Source organism: Staurois parvus, unplaced genomic scaffold (genome assembly GCF_062004578.1).
Source record: "Staurois parvus isolate SC_StPar_1 unplaced genomic scaffold, SC_StPar_1.0 ptg000018l, whole genome shotgun sequence".
In the NCBI taxonomy this organism is placed as follows: Eukaryota; Metazoa; Chordata; class Amphibia; order Anura; family Ranidae; genus Staurois; species Staurois parvus.
Genome location: NW_028317814.1, coordinates 6,356,290 through 6,375,169, shown reverse-complemented (window position 1 = coordinate 6,375,169; position 18,880 = coordinate 6,356,290). Strand labels below are relative to the sequence as shown.

The following is an 18,880-nucleotide window of genomic DNA, read 5'->3' as shown; positions in this document are numbered from 1 at the left end:
GCTGGCGACTTCCGATAGAGTTAGCGCCCCTCCCAGATAGCGCCAGATTGCCCGCCAGTACACCAGTAATCCCGTTTAACCCCTTGATCGCCCCCCCCCCTCCAGTTAAACCCTTCACTGCCTGTCACCCAGTGTCACTGATCAGTGAACCAATTTTTACTGATCACTGTATTAGTGTCGCTGGCGACTTCCGATAGAGTTAGCGCCCCTCCCAGATAGCGCCAGTTTGCCCGCCAGTACACCAGTAATCCAGTTTAACCCCTTGATCACCCCCCCCCCCTCCAGTTAACCCCTTCACTGCCCTGTCACCAGTGTCACTGATCAGTGAACCAATTTTTACTGATCACTGTATCAGTGTCGCTGGCGACTTCCGATAGAGTTAGCGCCCCTCCCAGATAGCGCCAGTTTGCCCGCCAGTACACCAGTAATCCCCTTTAATCCCTTGATCGCCCCCCCCCCAGTTAACCCCTGCACTGCCCTGTCACCAGTGTCACTGACCAGTGAACCAATTTTTACTGATCACTGTATCAGTGTCGCTGGCGACTTCCGATAGTGTTAGCGCCCCTCCCAGATAGCGCCAGATTGCCCGCTAGTACACCAGTAATCCCATTTAACCCCTTAATCTCCCCCCCCCCCAGTTAACCCATTCACTGCCCTGTCACCAGTGTCACTGATCAGTGAACCGATTTTTACTGATCACTGTATCAGTGTCGCTGGCGACTTCCGATAGAGTTAGCGCCCCTCCCAGATAGCGCCAGATTGCCCGCCAGTACACCAGTAATCCCGTTTAACCCCTTGATCACCCCCCCCCCCTCCAGTTAACCCCCTTCACTGCCCTGTCACCAGTGTCACTGATCAGTGAACCAATTTTTACTGATCACTGTATCAGTGTCGCTGGCGACTTCCGATAGTGTTAGCGCCCCTCCCAGATAGCGCCAGTTTGCCCGCTAGTGCACCAGAAATCCCATTTAACCCCTTGATCGCCCCCCCCCCCCCCCCCCCCCCCGTTAACCCCTTCACTGCCCTGTCACCAGTGTCATTGATTACAGTGAACAGATTTTTACTGATCACTGTATTAGTGTCACTGGTGACTTCCGATAGTGTTAGCGCCCCTCCTAGATAGCGCCAGTTTGCCCGCTAATGCACGGGATTTTTTTTACCAAAAACATGTAGCAGAATACATTTTGGCTTAAATTTATGACTAACTTTGAGTTTACGATATATTTTTTATAGCTGAAAGTAGAAAATATTGGTTTTTTTCAAAATTTTTGTGGTTTTTTTTGTTTATAGCGCAAAAAATAAAAAGCGCACAGGTGATCAAATACCACCAAAAGAAAGCTCTATTTGTGTGAAAAAAAGGACGTAAATTTCGTTTGGGTACAGCATTGCATGACCGCGCAATTATCATTTGAATTAGTGCAGCGCTGTATAGCAAAAAAAGGCATAAATTACAGCATCTATACGATAGTTTGTAGACGCTATAACTTTCACACAAAGCAATCAATATACACTTATGGGGATTTTTTTTACCAAAAACATGGAGCAGAATACATTTTGGCTTAAATTTATGACTAACTTTGAGTTTACGATATATTTTTTATAGCTGAAAGTAGAAAATATTGGTTTTTTTCAAAATTTTCGTGGTTTTTTTGTTTATAGCGCAGAAAATAAAAAGCGCACAGGTGATCAAATACCACCAAAAGAAAGCTCTATTTGTGTGAAAAAAAGGACGTAAATTTTGTTTGGGTATAGCAGTGCATGACCGCGCAATTATCATTTGAATTAGTGCAGCGCCAAACAGCAAAAAAAGTCCTGGTCATTAAGGGGGGTAAATCCTCTGGGGCTCAAGTGGTTAAGTGTAAGTCAAGCCAAAATCTTTTTTTTCTAGTTTTGGATAGAGTGGCTATCTTACAATTGTCATACATGGAATGAGGTTTTTTTTTTATGATTTTATTGTAAATTACTGCCCAGTAGAAAAGGGGACCCATGTTGCCATATTAGGTCAATGATGTCACAAGCATGCCTGCCTTTTTGTGTACATGCAGCTGCAGGTTGGGAAAATCCTGACCACCGCTGATTGGGCAGCAGTGAGTCAGTTTCTTTCCAGGTTCAGACCCATCTTCAGTGCATCCATAGTGGATATGCTCATTCCTCTTTGTTCATCTTTATTACCTGGTGGTTATGGGATTAGTAGTTTACACAAGAAAGGCTTTTTTTACTCGCAGTTCATCTCACAGAAAGTGAAACAATGCTGCATTTCTGGTAAGATCACCAGGTACAGAATTGTGCAAAAGTTTTAGGCAGGTGTGAAAAAAAATGCTGTAAATTAAGAATGATTTCAGAAATAAGTCTTATTAGTTTATTTTTTATCAATTAACAAAATGGAACGTAAATGAACAGAAGAGGAATCCAAATCAAGACAATCTTTGGTATGACCACAATTTTGCCTTCAAAACAGCATCAACTCTTCTAGGTATACTTGCACACATTTTTTGAAGGAACGTAGCATGTAGGTTGTTCTAAAAATATAGGAGAACAAACTACAGATCTTCTGTGGATGTAGGCTACTTCAAATCCTTCTGTCTGTTCATGTAATCCCAGACAGACTTGATGATGTTGAGATCAGGGCTCTGTGGGGGGCTAAACCATCACTTCCAGGACTCCTTGTTCTTTACACTGAAGATGGTTCTGAATGACATTGGCTACATGTTTGAGGTTGTCGTCCTGCTGTAGAATAAATTTGGGGCCAATCACACGCCTCTCTTATGGTATGGTATGATAGAGAAGTATCAAACACAAAAATAGTGAAGCGCTAAAGTGAATCCCTATATACACACACAGTGCATATAACATGAGACGAAAAACATACCTCATAAATAAAATAAATCTGTGGTATAAAATAATAAATAAATCAATAAAAAAATTTAAAAAAAAATATAAAAATATATAAAAAAATTAGAGAAAAAAAAAATCTTTCCTTGCCCTTAAATGTTTCTTCAAATCAATCAGTGATAAAAAATTGAAAATCCATAATAATGCGAATAAACAGTGATACAAAAATAAAATCTGTGTTAATTAATATTCAAAAAAGAATATATATATATAAGTGATAATTCCAATGATATATGTGACAACCTAACAGAATATAAATAAAAATTCATAAATTGTGATTCTCAATCAAATAAACGTGATTAATATTAATTGTGAAAAAACCAAACATTAAACTATTAAATAAATGATCCACTAAATCTTGTGATGTTTAAATATGAAAATGTGTCCACAAATGTGAACAAAAACAGTCCATGCAATAAGGTGAAAACGACACTCAGTGTTCTTCACTTCTAGTGCTCAAAACAGAAGAAATCCTCCAATGGCAGCAATGCCTGCTCACCTCCCCAACTCGACCCGCAAAGGGCCACAAGGCTATAACTCTCCTCCAGGTAATCCTTTGCTTCCAAGCAGCTCAGTAAGGAATCACAGGACCTCCACTCCACCTCCTTTTAGTTTTACTTGGTTGTTTACCAATAGCAGGGATGGATTACTCCTAAGAAATCCAGTTAAATTCCCGTACTCTTTGATGATTTCTCTATCTTCAGTGGAAAGTAATATATACCAGCCTAAAACCTCCTTTCCATCAATTTCAACAGAACCATATTTTTCCACCAGTTCACACACCTGCCTTTTCAAAGCATTTCTCTTCTCAAGCTTGCATTTTTTACAGGATTTATCTCTGCCAACAGCGCAACTCTCCCCACACGTGCACCAACGATGGCCGACCAGCCGCGCTAAGCAAAGCTCTGTAAGCCCGCCCAGGAGAAACACGAGAAATCTCAACCAATCAACCAAACAATTTTTTTTTTTTTTTTCTCTAATTTTTTTATATATTTTTATTTTTTTTTTTGATTTTTTTATTGATTTATTTATTATTTTATACCACAGATTTATTTTATTTATGAGGTATGTTTTTCGTCTCATGTTATATGCACTGTGTGTGTATATAGGGATTCACTTTAGCGCTTCACTATTTTTGTGTTTGATACTTTAATACTTATTGGTTAAGGCAAAGTGATAGCAGCTGTTAGGATAGGGACTTATCCATATTAAGCGCAGGAGGATATTCCCATTCATGATAGAGAAGTATATGCCTGTATTTCTCAGCATTGAGGACATCATTGATCCTGACCAAATCTCCAACTTCGTTTGCAGAAAGCAGCCCCAAGCTTGCAAGGAACCTCAACCATGCTTCACTGTTGCCTGCAGACACTCATTATTGTACTGCTCTCCAGCCCTTTGGCAAATAAACTGCTTCCTGCTACAGCCAAATATTTCAAACTTTGACTCATCAGTCCAGAGCACCTGCTGCCATTTTTCTGCACCCCAGTTCCTATGTTTTCATGCATAGTTGGGTCGCTTAGCTTTTTTTCCATGGCTTATGTATGAAAACATGCAGGTGTTCTGTCACAGGCAAGTGTTCCATAACAGTCAAAAGAACATGGTCATTGAGGGAAGCTAGACTCCCCATAAACATCATGGTTCTGGGCGCAGTCAGGATGACCCTGCACTACTGCACCCCCTTCACTTAATCTGGGTGCAGTCATACAATGCCATGCCATGGCCATGAAGGAAGCAAACCATATCATCTCTTTGATGGAAGCTCGTTGTCCAGCAATCTCTAATTATCTTAGCCATCGTTACCTGAATCAAGGGAAAATGGGGTCTTGAGCCATATTTCTTCAATCTAATATGCCAGAAAGTGGGTTCTCTGGATGGTGTCATCCTAGCCTCCAAGACTGAACAACAAACAAACCTCTGTTTGTTGTCCAATCCAGGTATCCTCTAGCTCCTGCCTCACATGCCTTGATAATCTGGTTTTAGTTACGCCTTCCCTACAGTGTGAATCCTGCTTCATCTGCTCAAGAAGATAGATCAGGAGAGGAAAACTGTGATTCTAAGTGCACCAAACTGGCCCAGAAAAACCTAGTACACAGACATACTCAATACTCCGACATATAGCAGAAAACCCCTGAGAGCTTTCCAACAGGCCAGATCTGCTCTCTCAAAGCCCCTTCAATTCCTTCCTGCTTCTCAGTCTCTGGCTTTAATGACACAACTCTTGAAATCAAGAGGGTTTTCTGACTGTCAGATTCCTACTTTGCTTAAAGCAAGAAAAGCCTCTTCCAGGAAGCTATCAATTGTTATAACTGGAAATCCTGGTATACCTGGTCTGAACACCCCATCCCAGAGATTGCTATGTACCTCATATTCTGGAATTCCTACAATCGGGTCTTGACAAAAAATTGGCCTCAAGTACTTTTTTCTTCAGTTTCTTCCTGGTTTTTGGCTTAGGCCAAAATTATATCATACGTCCCAGGAGTCCTTATGGGCATGTTATTTGTTTAATCTGGAGGAAGGAAGGAGAGGTTTTTCTCAGCTAAGCTCCCCCTTTGGCCCACATACTTGACTTAAGGGCAGATGGCTTCCAGGAAGTAAGTGTTACAAGATTGGTCTGCCCTTACTCAAGATGGACCCCAGTTAGAAATGTTAGGGGAGTGTTTTTCAAAGTGATTTCTCAACAAATCAAAGCATGGTGACATGAATAGATGGGGGAGTTTGCTTACAATTTTAAAAGAAAATTAAACCTCAATTTCGGTTTGTGTTGCTCACATACAGTTATGTTCTGCTTTAAGGTTTGCGGTGCTTTACTGAAAAAGCCTTTATGTGATGATATACTTACACAGATGTATTTTATTGTAAATGCTCTATATTTTCATGTAATTCTATTTCTGTGTTTTAATGTTGTTCTTTTTCAATTCATAGTTCTTCATGGTCTGATTGAAGCAAAATCTCCTTACCTTGAAGAGTTCCTGACTGTCCTGCTCTCAGTCACTGTAGAAACTACATCACGGTTTACTGCCACAGGTCCTGCTGCTGTTGTAAGTTCTTTACTACTGCAGGACAGAGAAGAGACACCAGTGAAGAAAGAGGGCTGCAGGTAGATCTTTTTGTTAAATTGTGTTAACCACGCCCTTTGCCTAATTGAATATTCTGTAGGTGTTGTTACACTCACCAGTCAAAGTAATAAAGCCAGGTCTTTGATAATGCCCTGGAGGAGGGGCGAAACGCGTCAGCGTAACTTTTGGTTTCCTTCGCTACACCGTGACGTCATATCCGATGACTGGAGCACACTCTGGATTCTGCGCTCCAGAGCCATCTTTGCTGTGTCTGATTCTATCTGAGCTGCTAGTTTACATGCTATAGGAACTCTTCATTGGCAGACAGCGATTTAATTGTCATGGGAAATGACCCAAAGGCGTTTTTTCATGTTAAACATTCTTTTGTTTTTTACACTTCTTGATCTGTGTGGGAAATCCCTCTGTTACTGCTTCTTCTGAGCAGTGAGAACCCCAATTGGGAGGATATGTAATATCCATAAAGCATATTTGACTCTCAATTATAAAGAGTCCAATATATCTGGTGAGTGCAGTATATGTTGAATGTCACGGATGGTGTTAACACACTGAAATCTCTGTATACAGCACCGTTTTGTTGATTTTGGAGCACATTGGATTTGAACATTTCTTTATTCTCTGGATTGGGACTTATATTTATTTGGACATTTTTATTTGTATTATCTGTTTATATTGTTTTCCTTTTTTTGTGCTGTGTTTTTTATTTCACAACTATTGTTTGATGATTTGTCAACAAAGAGTAGCAGCATTGGTTAAGGGTTTAATTGTTTAAATATATTTTTTTTTGGCGCAGGTTTTTTTATTTATAAAACACAAAGATTACTGCTAGCAGCTTTTGCCGCCGGCAGTAATTGCATGTAAAAAAAAAATTGGCTGGTTGCACCCAAGTCAATCGATAGACCAACTTGGGTACAATCAGCCTGCCATTAGATGGATCGATTTTCGGCTGCTCCCTGCTGAACCAGCCAAGATTCGGTCCATCTAGAAGTCAGCAGAATTGCACCAAACTGTTCGGTCTTCTAGCAGACTTCTGCTGCAGCCAAGAACTTGTTTTAAACTCTTCACACGCTGAACGTGCGTAGTAAGTTCAGAGAAGCAAAGAGGTTAAGGTATAAAATCTCCTATGCATTGTTTTGACATATAAATCAACTTTAAATTTTGTCTAAGTAGTACCCTGAAAAATGTATCTTGTACTTCGTGGAATGCAAGTGTTTTTAGGCACTCCTGTTCCTACAGTTAATAGTTGTATATGTGCAGTGTGAGGTCTAAGTCACTCTGCTGCTGACTACTAGTCCCTGGAGAATTGAATGGTGATTTGGTGAGGTCAATTCTGTTATCACTTCTTGAGATGAGATTTTATTGTATCGTTACAGCACTGAAGCAGCTCGTGCCAATCCTTCGTCTGGTCTCCTCATTGACTGGCTGGACTTGTTAGATCCAGAAGTCATAAGCACCTGTCCAGATCTGCAGCAGAAGTTGTTATTCTCATGGAATAAGGTATGTGGCAGTTTCAAAAATGTAAACTATAGATGAAGAGATAGTATTGGAGAAGGGTATGATAGACTTATAAATGCTTTATTGTAAATCTGCACTCGTTACCTAAAGGAAACATTGATCTAAACAAAATCTGTTATCCTAATCATACAGTGCAGGATACAAGCAAAATATTCATAGACCCTTGGTTATAGACTTCTACCTTCAGGTTATTGGACACTGCCAAAGCTTTTGAGGACACACTATTTGGACACCCCCCATTACCCTCCTCTTTTTCATGTGTCCTCAGTTTTTTTGCTGATGTCGTAAACTGATGGATACTCCCTTATGTAGAACACTGGGTTTAACTAGTTACATTTTTTATCTGCGGGTCCTCTTCTTCATGTCTTCTAATACAACAATAGTAGCAGTACATCCAAACACTGTATAATAATAATACATCCTGACCATTGCAACTCATGTAAAGCTTGGGAGCCAGACATCACGCTGTGGGGATAGCCTGTAATGGTGCTTCGGGCACTGGATCCTGTACGGGCGCTTGCCTCGGCATTTTGTGAAACATGGTAGTTGCAGTATGCTATACAAGTCCACGGCCATGGTCCATCCCTGCGGATGCCACACTCTGAAGACCCCTATATAGGGACCAGCATCGTGTACAGGTAAGACAGGGTCACCATAAATCTGACAGTTACTGTAAAAAAAAAATGTTTGGAATGTATTCAGTGTACAATGTAAACTTTTCAATTCTTGGTGCTAAAACTTGACCATTTAAGAGCTTAGTCTCAGATGGATGAACATGTATTGCATCACACCACTGGTCGCACACTTTCCTTTAGATTGTAAGCTCCACGAGCAGGGCCCTCCTATTCCTTCTGTACTAAAGTGTATTGTAATTGTACTGTCTCCCTTATATTGTAAAGTGCTGTGCAAACTGTTGGCGCTATATAAATCCTGTATAATAATAATAATTAGTGTAGTTTTTATAGTGTTGAGCTCATCATATTTTTTGGTGCTACATCATTCGACCCTTAACTAAACCCTTGGAGACTTTTTTTTTTTAATAATCAATCTCCTGAGCAAAACCTCTGATCATAGGCCCAAACACTGGTGCTCTTACTTTCCCCCCTTCCCCCCTTCCCACACCCTTTTCTGCTGAGCTTGTACTGCTCAGACTATCTGGATCTAATCCTCATATCATTTATATATTTTACTTCCCCTTCAGCATAACATTTGTCTATGAACATATTGCCATTGTCTCCCTTGGGTTGTATCTCTATAAGAATTTCCTTCAGTTCTGCTTGCTGACTTTTGCAGGAAAATCATTATATGGTTTCTCCACCCCATGTCGCTGGCACTATAATTCTCACAGTGTATCAAAGCTAACTCCATTATACGTGGACCTCCTTTTCTGCACATTTACCCCCTCTCTGACTTTACAGCCTCAAACTCTACCTTGAGTATCGGTATGTTATCCCTCTCCGTATGAAGGTTAAAAATGAATGGGTCACCTGCTTTATGAACTGAGCAGTCTTTCTGATCTTGCACCCTTAAAAGAATCAGCCTAAACACCGGCTGACTTCTATGCCGACCTAGTGCTAAGAAAGGATGCATTGCCCCTGTCGTCTGTACTCCCTTTATGTGCTTGTTTCCATCCACATGTGATCTGTAGATATCCCCATTCCTCATCCAGCAACTTCCTCCTTTGGACTCACAAAACAGCTAATGTTTGGTACCTGGCAGGTTTTGGTTGGACCTTGCATATCCCTTTCTTTTCGTGTTTTTAAAACAATTTGGCAGTTGGTTGTTTAAGCCTCTGCTGATCTCTGCTTCGGCCATGGTGCTTCTGCTGTCATCTGTTCAGGCCTGCTGACACAATTAGTTTTTCCTATTTCTTGTGGGCCTGTTTCTGCTGTTTTGGCTGTTTTGTTGCCCACCTCTCGAGGTATTGCTTAGGGGTATTCTATGGGTTTGGAATCAACTGCTGTGTCCTGTACTGTGTATGAGTAAGATAATAGGAATTTTGAGGTACCTGTAAGCTCCATATAGTGGAGTGCAGTAAAGGACACAGATCTTTGTTATCTCCTTACTGGTTGCTAAAAACTGGAGCCCCGTGAAATGGGTCAGGTTATAAAAGTACCCTGAGGGCAGTTCTCAGGATAGCTGTTGCCAGTGTCCAGTAACCTGAAGGTAGTGACATATAACTCAGTCTAGGAATAAACTCCTGTGACTTGTACTGTACTTCAAGATACAGAATTTACAGATACATCAAAATTCTTAATTTTTTGTACTTGGCTCCAAATTTGTTTATTGGAGTAAGGTACGCATTCATTAAAGGATGTCAAGGCTTGACAAATGTGCTTTGAGTCTAGGAGCAAGCTAAAAACAGTTAGGAGCCAGTTTTTTTCATGCCGCCTGCTCCCAGGGCTAGAGCAAGGATTTTTGTTTATGGAGGCGAAAGTGCATTTTGGCCCCCCTCGTCCTCCAGCCGCACCACCCTGGTACTGCTGTACCACCCTCATGCTCCAGCAACCCCACCCTAGTACTGCTGTACCGCCCTCGTCCTCCAGCAACCCCATCCTGGTACTGCAAGCCCCCCCCTTTCCAGCCACCCCACAGTGACCTGTACTGCACGGCTAGGGTTCCTCAAGCAGCTGCCTATATGCTGGTGCCGGCCCTACAGGCGAGCACGTAAGTGTGGGAAGGGAGTGCAGGCCCCACTGAGGAGTCCTCTTCCAGGCCTTGTACTGGGCACAGCCAGCTCGAGGGAAGTGAAAGCAAGGCTGAGCTGGCCCGAGCTACAAGAAGAGTGCAGCCGGCGGCCACTAGTTCAGAGACATTCGAATTGACAATTGGTCTTTTAATATTTTTGCTATTTTTTTTTCTCTGCCGTTAAAGTCTCGTGGGGATTTTCCTTTACCTTCTAGGCTATTTGATGCAATATTTAGGGATGTTGGCAGTTATCACTGGTTTTGTGTTACCAGGCTCATACATTTTCATATTCAGGATGTAACGTTTTATGAAAGCACTGGCTTCGATCCCCGCCAATCCCCTGCTTTGACAGCTACTGGGAGATCTTCTCCCCCCTCACTAGCTGTCAGATTTTTTTTTTTTTTTTGAAACGTGGCCGTGTGGCGCTCCGCCCAGCCACGTCACTCCTCTATAAATGAGAAACTACAAGCTTGTGTTGTGGGTCCACAACACAAGCACTTTTTTAGAATTTTGGATGATAGCACAACATTAGGACTTTTTATATGTTGGATCGGACTGATATATCTTCACATTTGATTTATTGAGGTTTGCATTATTTATTGTTTACTTATAAGTATATACTTCTAATGAGGCGTTAGCGCACCACATTTTTGTTTATTTATAAGTGAGAGTACACTTGGTGAGTGGGTGCAGCAATCTCCTCCTCCTTTCATTATACTTATGGTGTAGCAGTGCACAAGCTTGTATTAATTGCATCAATGGAAGAAGAAAATTCCTCCCATGGGACTTTCATACAGACAAAACCACAACCAATTCCTTTTATATTATACAAAAATTAAAATCTAATTTTATTATAAAAAGAGCACTTTACATCACCCATCCTCTGGAACTCTCTACCCCAATCCATCAGACTATCACCTACTCTCCTCTACTTTAGGCGTACCCTGAAAACCCACCTCTTCAGGGAAGCCTACCCCACCCCCTGCTAATTGCCGATCTCCTCCACTCTTCCTACCACTCCATCCCCCACAGCTTTTCCTCCCGTACCACTATCCCCCCCCTCCTAGATTGTAAGCTCCAAGGAGCAGGGCCCTCGAACCCCTCGTGTATCGTATTGTATTGTTATTGTACTGTCTCATGTATTGTCTCCCATTGTAATGTACAGCGCTGAGCGAACTATTGGCGCTTTATAAATACTGTATAATAATACTCTGGTTTTGAAACCCATAATTGCACAGCCCTGAAATTTAGTCATATAGCAAATTGCAAAAAACTAACTTTGCCAATATTTCCTACGTTTTTCAATTGATATACAAAATGTTCATCAGGGGTAACAGGGGTACCTATATACAAAAAGAAGCACACCACAATAAATCAGTATAATGATCTTCAGCAATATTAAAGAATAGTGCATACAGTACACCCTAAGGTCTGCTGTGTCTCACAATATACTAGACACAAAAACTGCCCTTTCATGGATTCTCTTAGAGCTGCTTACATCTCTAAATCTAACCTATGAAATACCGACCGGAACTTTCAGACAATTCCCCTTGGAAATTTATAAAAATGACCTTCAAAAGGACAAAACTTCTCAGTAATGTAATTTTTACTTTACTTGACTGTGAGTTAATACTTCTAGTCTTCTCAAAAGTGATATGTTTTAGTCATAGGAGGAGCCTGGTAGGTTGACTCAGCCCCAGACTTTAATATGCCTTGAAGCCTCCAACTATGATACCTTGACCATAATCCCTGGTTCTGATCCAGTTAAGGATGGAAGAGTTTTGGTGTTTTCTGCTTATACAAATATTCCACCAACAGAATCCCCAAGAGATAACAAAAACTGTCAGGTGTTTTAAATCTCCAGCATTTGCCAAATACCAAAATATTTTTTTTTCACTTGTTTGACCCTTTAAAGCCATCACATAGCCTTTGCAAAGTCAGAATATCTGTGTGCACAGTATTGTTTCAGCCTACCAGCATTGTCAGCAATGGCTGGTGGTTGTGGTCAGTGTGTGGTAATACACCACGGGGGAAATTTCACTACAGTACAAAATACACATTAGATGGCTTCCAGGCAGTCCTTCACTGGAAATATATGCAGAACTTCTCTGAAAGGAGAAGAAGCGTCTAGGTGATGACTTGTTTTACATGGCAGGCCTGTATATGAAAGCCCCATCATCAGATGATGGAAGGTTTCAACTAGAACAGTAGCCACCAGTACAAGGGACACTTATTAAATATAAGTAAGAAAGTAAAACTAAACTTATGCTTTGTGTTGATGCAGGAATAGGCATGGAAAGGCTTTGTATGTGGTGTCATTGAGGATTTGAGCTGGTAGTATCGATGCTGCTCACATACTGTTTACTTTCTGTGTCCTCAGGTCAAAGGTTCAACTGGGCCCCAGTCACTTTCTTTTCGACCCTACCTTCTGGCTCTTCTAACTCATCAATCAAATTGGAGCACATTGCACCAGTGCATTGGTATTTTACTAAGCAAACATCGAGAACAGAGGTGAATATTCTGCTTTCATCTATGGTCTTTTCATTTTAATTCAGGTTAACTCCTATTTGTTTTCTGCTCATATTTAATGTAGTAAACTCCCAAGTGGTAAAATCATAACTGTGGTAAAATGATATCATACATTTCCCTATGAAAGCCACTGCATGTCAATAGTTGAATCTCAGATGTCTGAGTACTGTTTATTGATGACTTGACTAAAGTTCTGGACTGCAAGAAGTGGTTCATCCATATGGCCTTCAAGGGAAAATACCTTTTAGAACTGGTTCTGTATGCTGTCACCAAGGAAGCTACAGGGGTAAAAGCACACCACCTCCACAGTAGAAGAAACCTAAGGAGCAGATTGCTAAATTATCTCCATCATTCCTTGCCAAGAAAGGTCTCTTATTTTAGCTTGCTCTCTGCTTCCACATTGCATCCCCAAGAGTGGTTCCCTATCCAGCCACAAGATATGGCACTCCAAAATTAACTAGTAAGCCCTCCATGGCATTTTTCAAAGTAGGGGGGTTCTCTGTTGCTCTCTGCAGTATCCATGATACCTTGCAATGCCTGTGTGCAAGTGGTGATGTCTGACCTTCCTGAATTTCCCCAGTGGCCTACTGGAAAACACAGGCATGCTGGTAGTAGGAGGCGTTATACCTTGGGTTGGCCTAGTTTGTTTGCCAGTGTACTGTTTACTTTTAGGTGGCAATATAACCCAAATGTTTTCGACTTCCTGTGCCCCATAATGAATTCCAGGCAAAGGATTTAATAGAAGTCCTATTTTCTGCCACAGTTTTGTTTTCTGTACTTGCAGCATGCTTAAAGGGAGCAAACTCCAGGATGTGTATGTATTGCAAAGTTGTACATTGCTGTGCAAAAGTTTTAGGCAGGTGTGAATAAATTATGTGAATTAAGGCAGCTTGCAGAAATAAAAGCATTAATAGTTTATTTATTTTTTATTAATCTACATAATGAGTAAAAAAAAAAAGTAAAGCTGAGAGAAATCCAAATCAAAATTTGGCGTGATCACCTTTTACCTTCAAAACATCATCAATTCTAGGTACACTTGCACACCATTTTTGAAGAAATTCGGAAGGTAGGTTGTTCCAAACATCTAGGAAAATGGAACTACAGATCTTCAGTGGGTGTAGGCTGCCTCAAATCCTACTGTCTCTTCATGTAATCACAGACAGACTTGATGTTGAGATCAGGGCTCTGTGGGGGCCAAACCATCACTTCCAGGACTTCTCGCTCTTCTTTATACTGAAGGTAGTTCTTAATGACATTGGCCATATCTTATGGGTCATTGGCCTGCTGCAGAATACATTTGGGACCAATCACTTGCCTTCTTGATGGCATGGCATGATGGGTAAGTATCTGCCTGTATTTCTCAGCATTGAGGACACCATTGATCCTGACCAAATATCCAACTCATTTGCAGAAATACAGCGACAAGCTTGCAAAGAATCCCCAGGATTCTTCAATGCTGCCTGTAGATGCTCATGATTGTACTGCTATCCAGCCCTTCAGCGGACAAACTACCTCTTGCTACAGCCAAATAGTTAATCCCAGACAGACTTGATGTTGAGATTAGGGCTCTGGGGAGGCCAAACCTTCACCTATTCTGTCTGAGGTAAAGGCTATGGGGAAAGGTGAATCACTTCAGCATACATCTCTATGTAGACAGTGAGATGAGGTTTTTGCTTTGTTTTTTTGTTTGCTGATTTTATATGGCAAATTGGATACCCTGTTCTGGCTTTGTTTAAGGTAGATTGGCTACCAGGTTCCAGGAATTTTTCTACTACTGTGTAGCTTCCTGTGCTGAACATACTTAGGACAGCTATTATTCCAGTGTCACAGAGATTTGAGCATCATTTTAGATGATTATTTATTGCCTGACTGACGATCAAAAACAAACCTTTTTGGTCAAAAACAAGAAGAGAAGCTGAAAGATGATCAAATGCATAAGAAATTAGCAATACAATATAAATGTTATTTGGAAATTTTTTGTTGCTAGGTTTGACCCTTCCGCCTCGTTAGACTTTTTATGGGCATGCGTTCACATTCCTCGTATATGGCAAGGGAGAGACCAACGCACACCACAGGTACAGTGTTATCTAACTGCTGTTTCTTCCCAAACTTCCCCGTGATTTGTATTAGAAGCATTTTGTTCTCATTTTCCATCCAGAAAGGGCGTGAGGAGTTTGTACTGCATCTGAAACCATCAGAGCTCATCTGCCTTGTGGATCTTATTATCACAGAGGCTGAAACTAGGAGTCAGGGGCCCGACGAGGCTTCCTTTCCACTGATCCAGTCTCGTCTGCCCTTACTAATTAACTGTTGTCATGGGAACCAGGAAAGCATCCGAAAAGTGACGGAGCATTTAACCAACTGTGTAAAACGCTGGGGAAACAGGTGAGGCTTTCAAGAATACCCGAAAGTTCTATAAAATGATGCTCTTAGACTACTTTCTATACCTGCGTGGTGTTGTTATGCTGCTCAGATTCACTGTCTGCTGTCACTGCCAGCTTTAGTATATGCAGCATGGCTTTCTACGGATTGTCGAGTTAAACAAACACATTTGTTGCCTGATCCACTCGATAGATTTTTAGACTTTAGGTGCATGATCTGAAAGGTCAGAATAAATCCTCTAATGCAGCATTTATCTCTCTAGCTCTTTGGGGAAGCACTGCCGAGACTTCCTTCTGCAGCTATATCTGCAGCTTCCCGAAATGATCAGTCCTGTTCCAGAAATCTTACTGACCAGCGAGGGAGGCACAGACAGCAACACCTGTAAGGTAAGGGATCGCACCTCTATCTTCCCTACTGAACTGCAGTATCAAGGAAATGTGATAGACAATACATGCCTGTACTTCAGTAGTAAATACAGTAACATCTTCAAAGGAGGTCCATAGATTTTGTTTACTGGTCATTTAATAGTCATTGAATGCATCTGCGCATTTGTTGGAAGACTGCTCTGTATCCGTACTCCTGTAACTACTATTTCACACCATAAAAATGGGTCAGGAAATATTTGGTTTGGTTATGTTGCCTTTTTGCCAGTATGGAAAAAATGCTTAAAGCATATCTAAACCCAAGAACTAAAATGTATTTTAATGGAGCATGGATAGAAACTTTACACCCGCTCTACCTTAACAGTCCATAAGAGTCATGATAATGCTCAACAGAAGATTTAGGGTTAGGGGTTATGATTAGGGTTAGGGGTTATTATGTCATTGTTATGATGTTATTTATATATTTATTTGACATTTTATATTTTTATTTATTTTATTTTTGAGTAGAAAAATGCTCCAAATACATTAAAAAAATGTGCAAATAGCACATTTCAGTGCATTTTATGAAGTAAAAAAGCTTCACAAACTCACCAATCTGCCTAAATTGAGCTACAAAAGTAGCTCCAAAACGTTTTTGAGCTGCAGGTGATTTGGAGTGGAGATTTGAACCATCTCCATAGAGAATGTTTTTGTTTTTTTTGAGTTTTTTTGGTTTTTGTTTTGTTTTTTGTTTCTTCCCCTGAACGTTTTGGAGCTTCGAGCTTCACTCTACAAAATGCTCAGGTGTGAATGGGGCCTTATACAGGAGGTGTTACTGGCCAGATCACTAGGTGAAAACAGAGGGCGAAAAAGCCTAAAAAATGAATGCAGCCACCACGTCTAATGATTGACCAGCTGCAGTATGTTACAATATCATTAACAGAAAAATAATAGGGGAAACATAGTTCTGCTTTCAAAATCTAGTCAACCCCCCAAAAAAATAAAAAAATCACCTTGCAGTAGGCCACCCTACGTACTGCAATGGTTAATTGCTTGTTTCGTGTTGAGAGGAATGAATAAGGTGAGCTGTTTACCTAATTCTTGCTCCCCCAGCAGTGGGCACTCTTCTCTACCCTTGGATGCTCACAGGCAGGGCTTTGCATCCTCATGTAAAATGTTGGACCTGGATTTTGCGTGATCACGCTGGAGTGCTTTGGTGATACTGTAACAATTGCAGTTGTATTGGGGGAGGGGTGCAAAGCAAAGTACATTTTTTCTACTGACTGGAGTTCAGCTTTAAAGCCTCCTTTTTATCCGGAAATGTAGTAAGACAAGGAAGAAAATGTGTTTATATATAAAATACAAACAAGTGTTTTAACCAGTTGTACAAATATAAGTACCAGCAAACACAAATGCTCCTGCGCTTGGGGATGGACTCAATGCAGGCTACAACCACATAAGGAATGTCCTGGAACATGCACACCTTGCTGCCCTCAAATGGACCGGGGGAATCCAAATATACTGAATGAGGAAAGAACAAAGAGAGGGCGCACAGGCCTAGTGCATTACCATAAAAAATGTTTAATAAAAAATAAAGTAGGTGTTGTACTCACAAACGACAATATAGTCAAGGCACATCATAAAGAACAGCTGGGTCAACACCGCGCTGAGTAACAGTCCACAATAGGGAGTATAGACATCCAAACACTGACGCGTTTCGAGGACTTGCCTCTTCCTCAGAGCCAACTGACCAAATGTCTGCTCCCTCTTTTATATGCTCACTACAAGTTATACCAAAGGTCACATGGGCCGTCCTGGACACTCCTCTGTGCAGGTGGAGGAGTCACAGGGGCAATTGACATAGTGTAAGTAAACACGAAAGGTCTATAAAAATATATATAAATATATATGTGAATAAATAAAACCATTGAAACTAGTGACAATCATAAAATCATATGAACCATAAGAAGTGTGCACAGTGAAAAATAAGTGGAAAGTTACACATATATATAAAATAAAAATCCTTCCCTTGTGATGCACTGCACTGCTCACCTTTAAATAAATAAATGGATGGATGGATGAGCAACGCTACAAAGCTGCCTAGTGTTCTGCTTGCCATAGACAAGCATGGGACATGGATTTAGTATAGAGAGTAGGTCTGAAACCCAGCAGAGACACTTGTTAATTCATAGAGATGCAGCCTACAGGGTGTGTGCTATCATTCTAGTGTAGTCATATGATGAAACGTAGGCATGTGTGGCAATGTAGTGCACCATGGATGGATATGCATATGCGATACTATATACAAGAACAAAGGAGATAAATCACTAGTAAAACATAAATGTTCATATAGAACGGTACAAAAAACTTCTTAATATGGTTCACAAAGTTTAAATAAAATAAAATAAGTATTGTTACAATATAGTATAATATCTGGTAAAATTGGTATAGTGTACGGTATACGTGTGTATGCATAGACATGGAAGCATAAGAAATATAAATATATCGGAAATTAAAGAAGAATAAAAAAAATTAAAATTAATAATTATATAAAAAAATTATAAAAGATGAATATGTGTGTTATATATAAGAATTATATAAAAATGTCAAAGGTGTTATGGAACAAACACTTGCAGGATGAGAAAGCAGTGCTTGAAGAGAGATCACTGGACAACATGCGTGCGCACATGTGTGTGTAACACGTCCACATGAGCAACTGCTTTTTAGTAAAAAAAACATGTATATACAAACATACATAAACCCACACACACATATGGAATGCGGTCATACGCATGTGCCTAAGGGTGACACAATAAATATGAAGTGAGCAACCTAATGTGTAAGGATGCAGGGTAATGGTAGCTATACTGATGATACTATAGTAATCATAGCTGATGAAAATGAATATATCTAAAGCATACATCTATAGTGGATGGTGTACCCACTATAGGTCACAAGGGAAATGATGGAACTAGCACTAAAGAGGGGGGGGGGAGAGAAAAAAAAAAAAAAAAAAAAAGGAGGGGAGGGGGTGAGACAAAAAGGATGAGGATTTTGTCTCTCCCCCAAACCCCCTCCCCTCCTTTTTTTTTTTTTTTTTTTTTTTTTTTTCTCTCTCTCCCCCCCTCTTTAGTGCTAGTTCCATTACCCTGCATCCTTACACATTAGGTTGCTCACTTCATATTTATTGTGTCACTCTTAGGCACATGCGTATGACCGCATTCCCATGCACTTGTGTCTATGGGTCATTCATTGGTCACCCATTTTTTCATTCAGTTTCCATATGTGTGTGTGGGTTTATGTATGTTTGTATATACATGTTTTTTTTACTAAAAAGCAGTTGCTCATGTGGACGTCTTACACACACATGTGCGCACGCATGTTGTCCAGTGAGCTCTCTTCAAGCACTGCTTTCTCATCCTGCAAGTGTTTGTT

The 18,880-nt window shown here is 40.6% G+C and overlaps 1 protein-coding gene across 1 annotated transcript in view; it reads left to right on the top strand.

The window, feature by feature from the left end:
* INTS1 (integrator complex subunit 1) overlaps positions 1-18,880 on the top strand; it is a 206,492-nt gene that overhangs the window by 116,375 nt on the left and 71,237 nt on the right. Inside the window, exons 35-40 of the mRNA XM_089682295.1 lie at positions 5,818-5,992; positions 7,343-7,466; positions 12,553-12,683; positions 14,689-14,776; positions 14,860-15,086; positions 15,346-15,469. Of these exons, the coding sequence (XP_089538421.1) occupies positions 5,818-5,992; positions 7,343-7,466; positions 12,553-12,683; positions 14,689-14,776; positions 14,860-15,086; positions 15,346-15,469 (869 nt within the window). The remainder of the gene's footprint in view (positions 1-5,817; positions 5,993-7,342; positions 7,467-12,552; positions 12,684-14,688; positions 14,777-14,859; positions 15,087-15,345; positions 15,470-18,880) is intronic.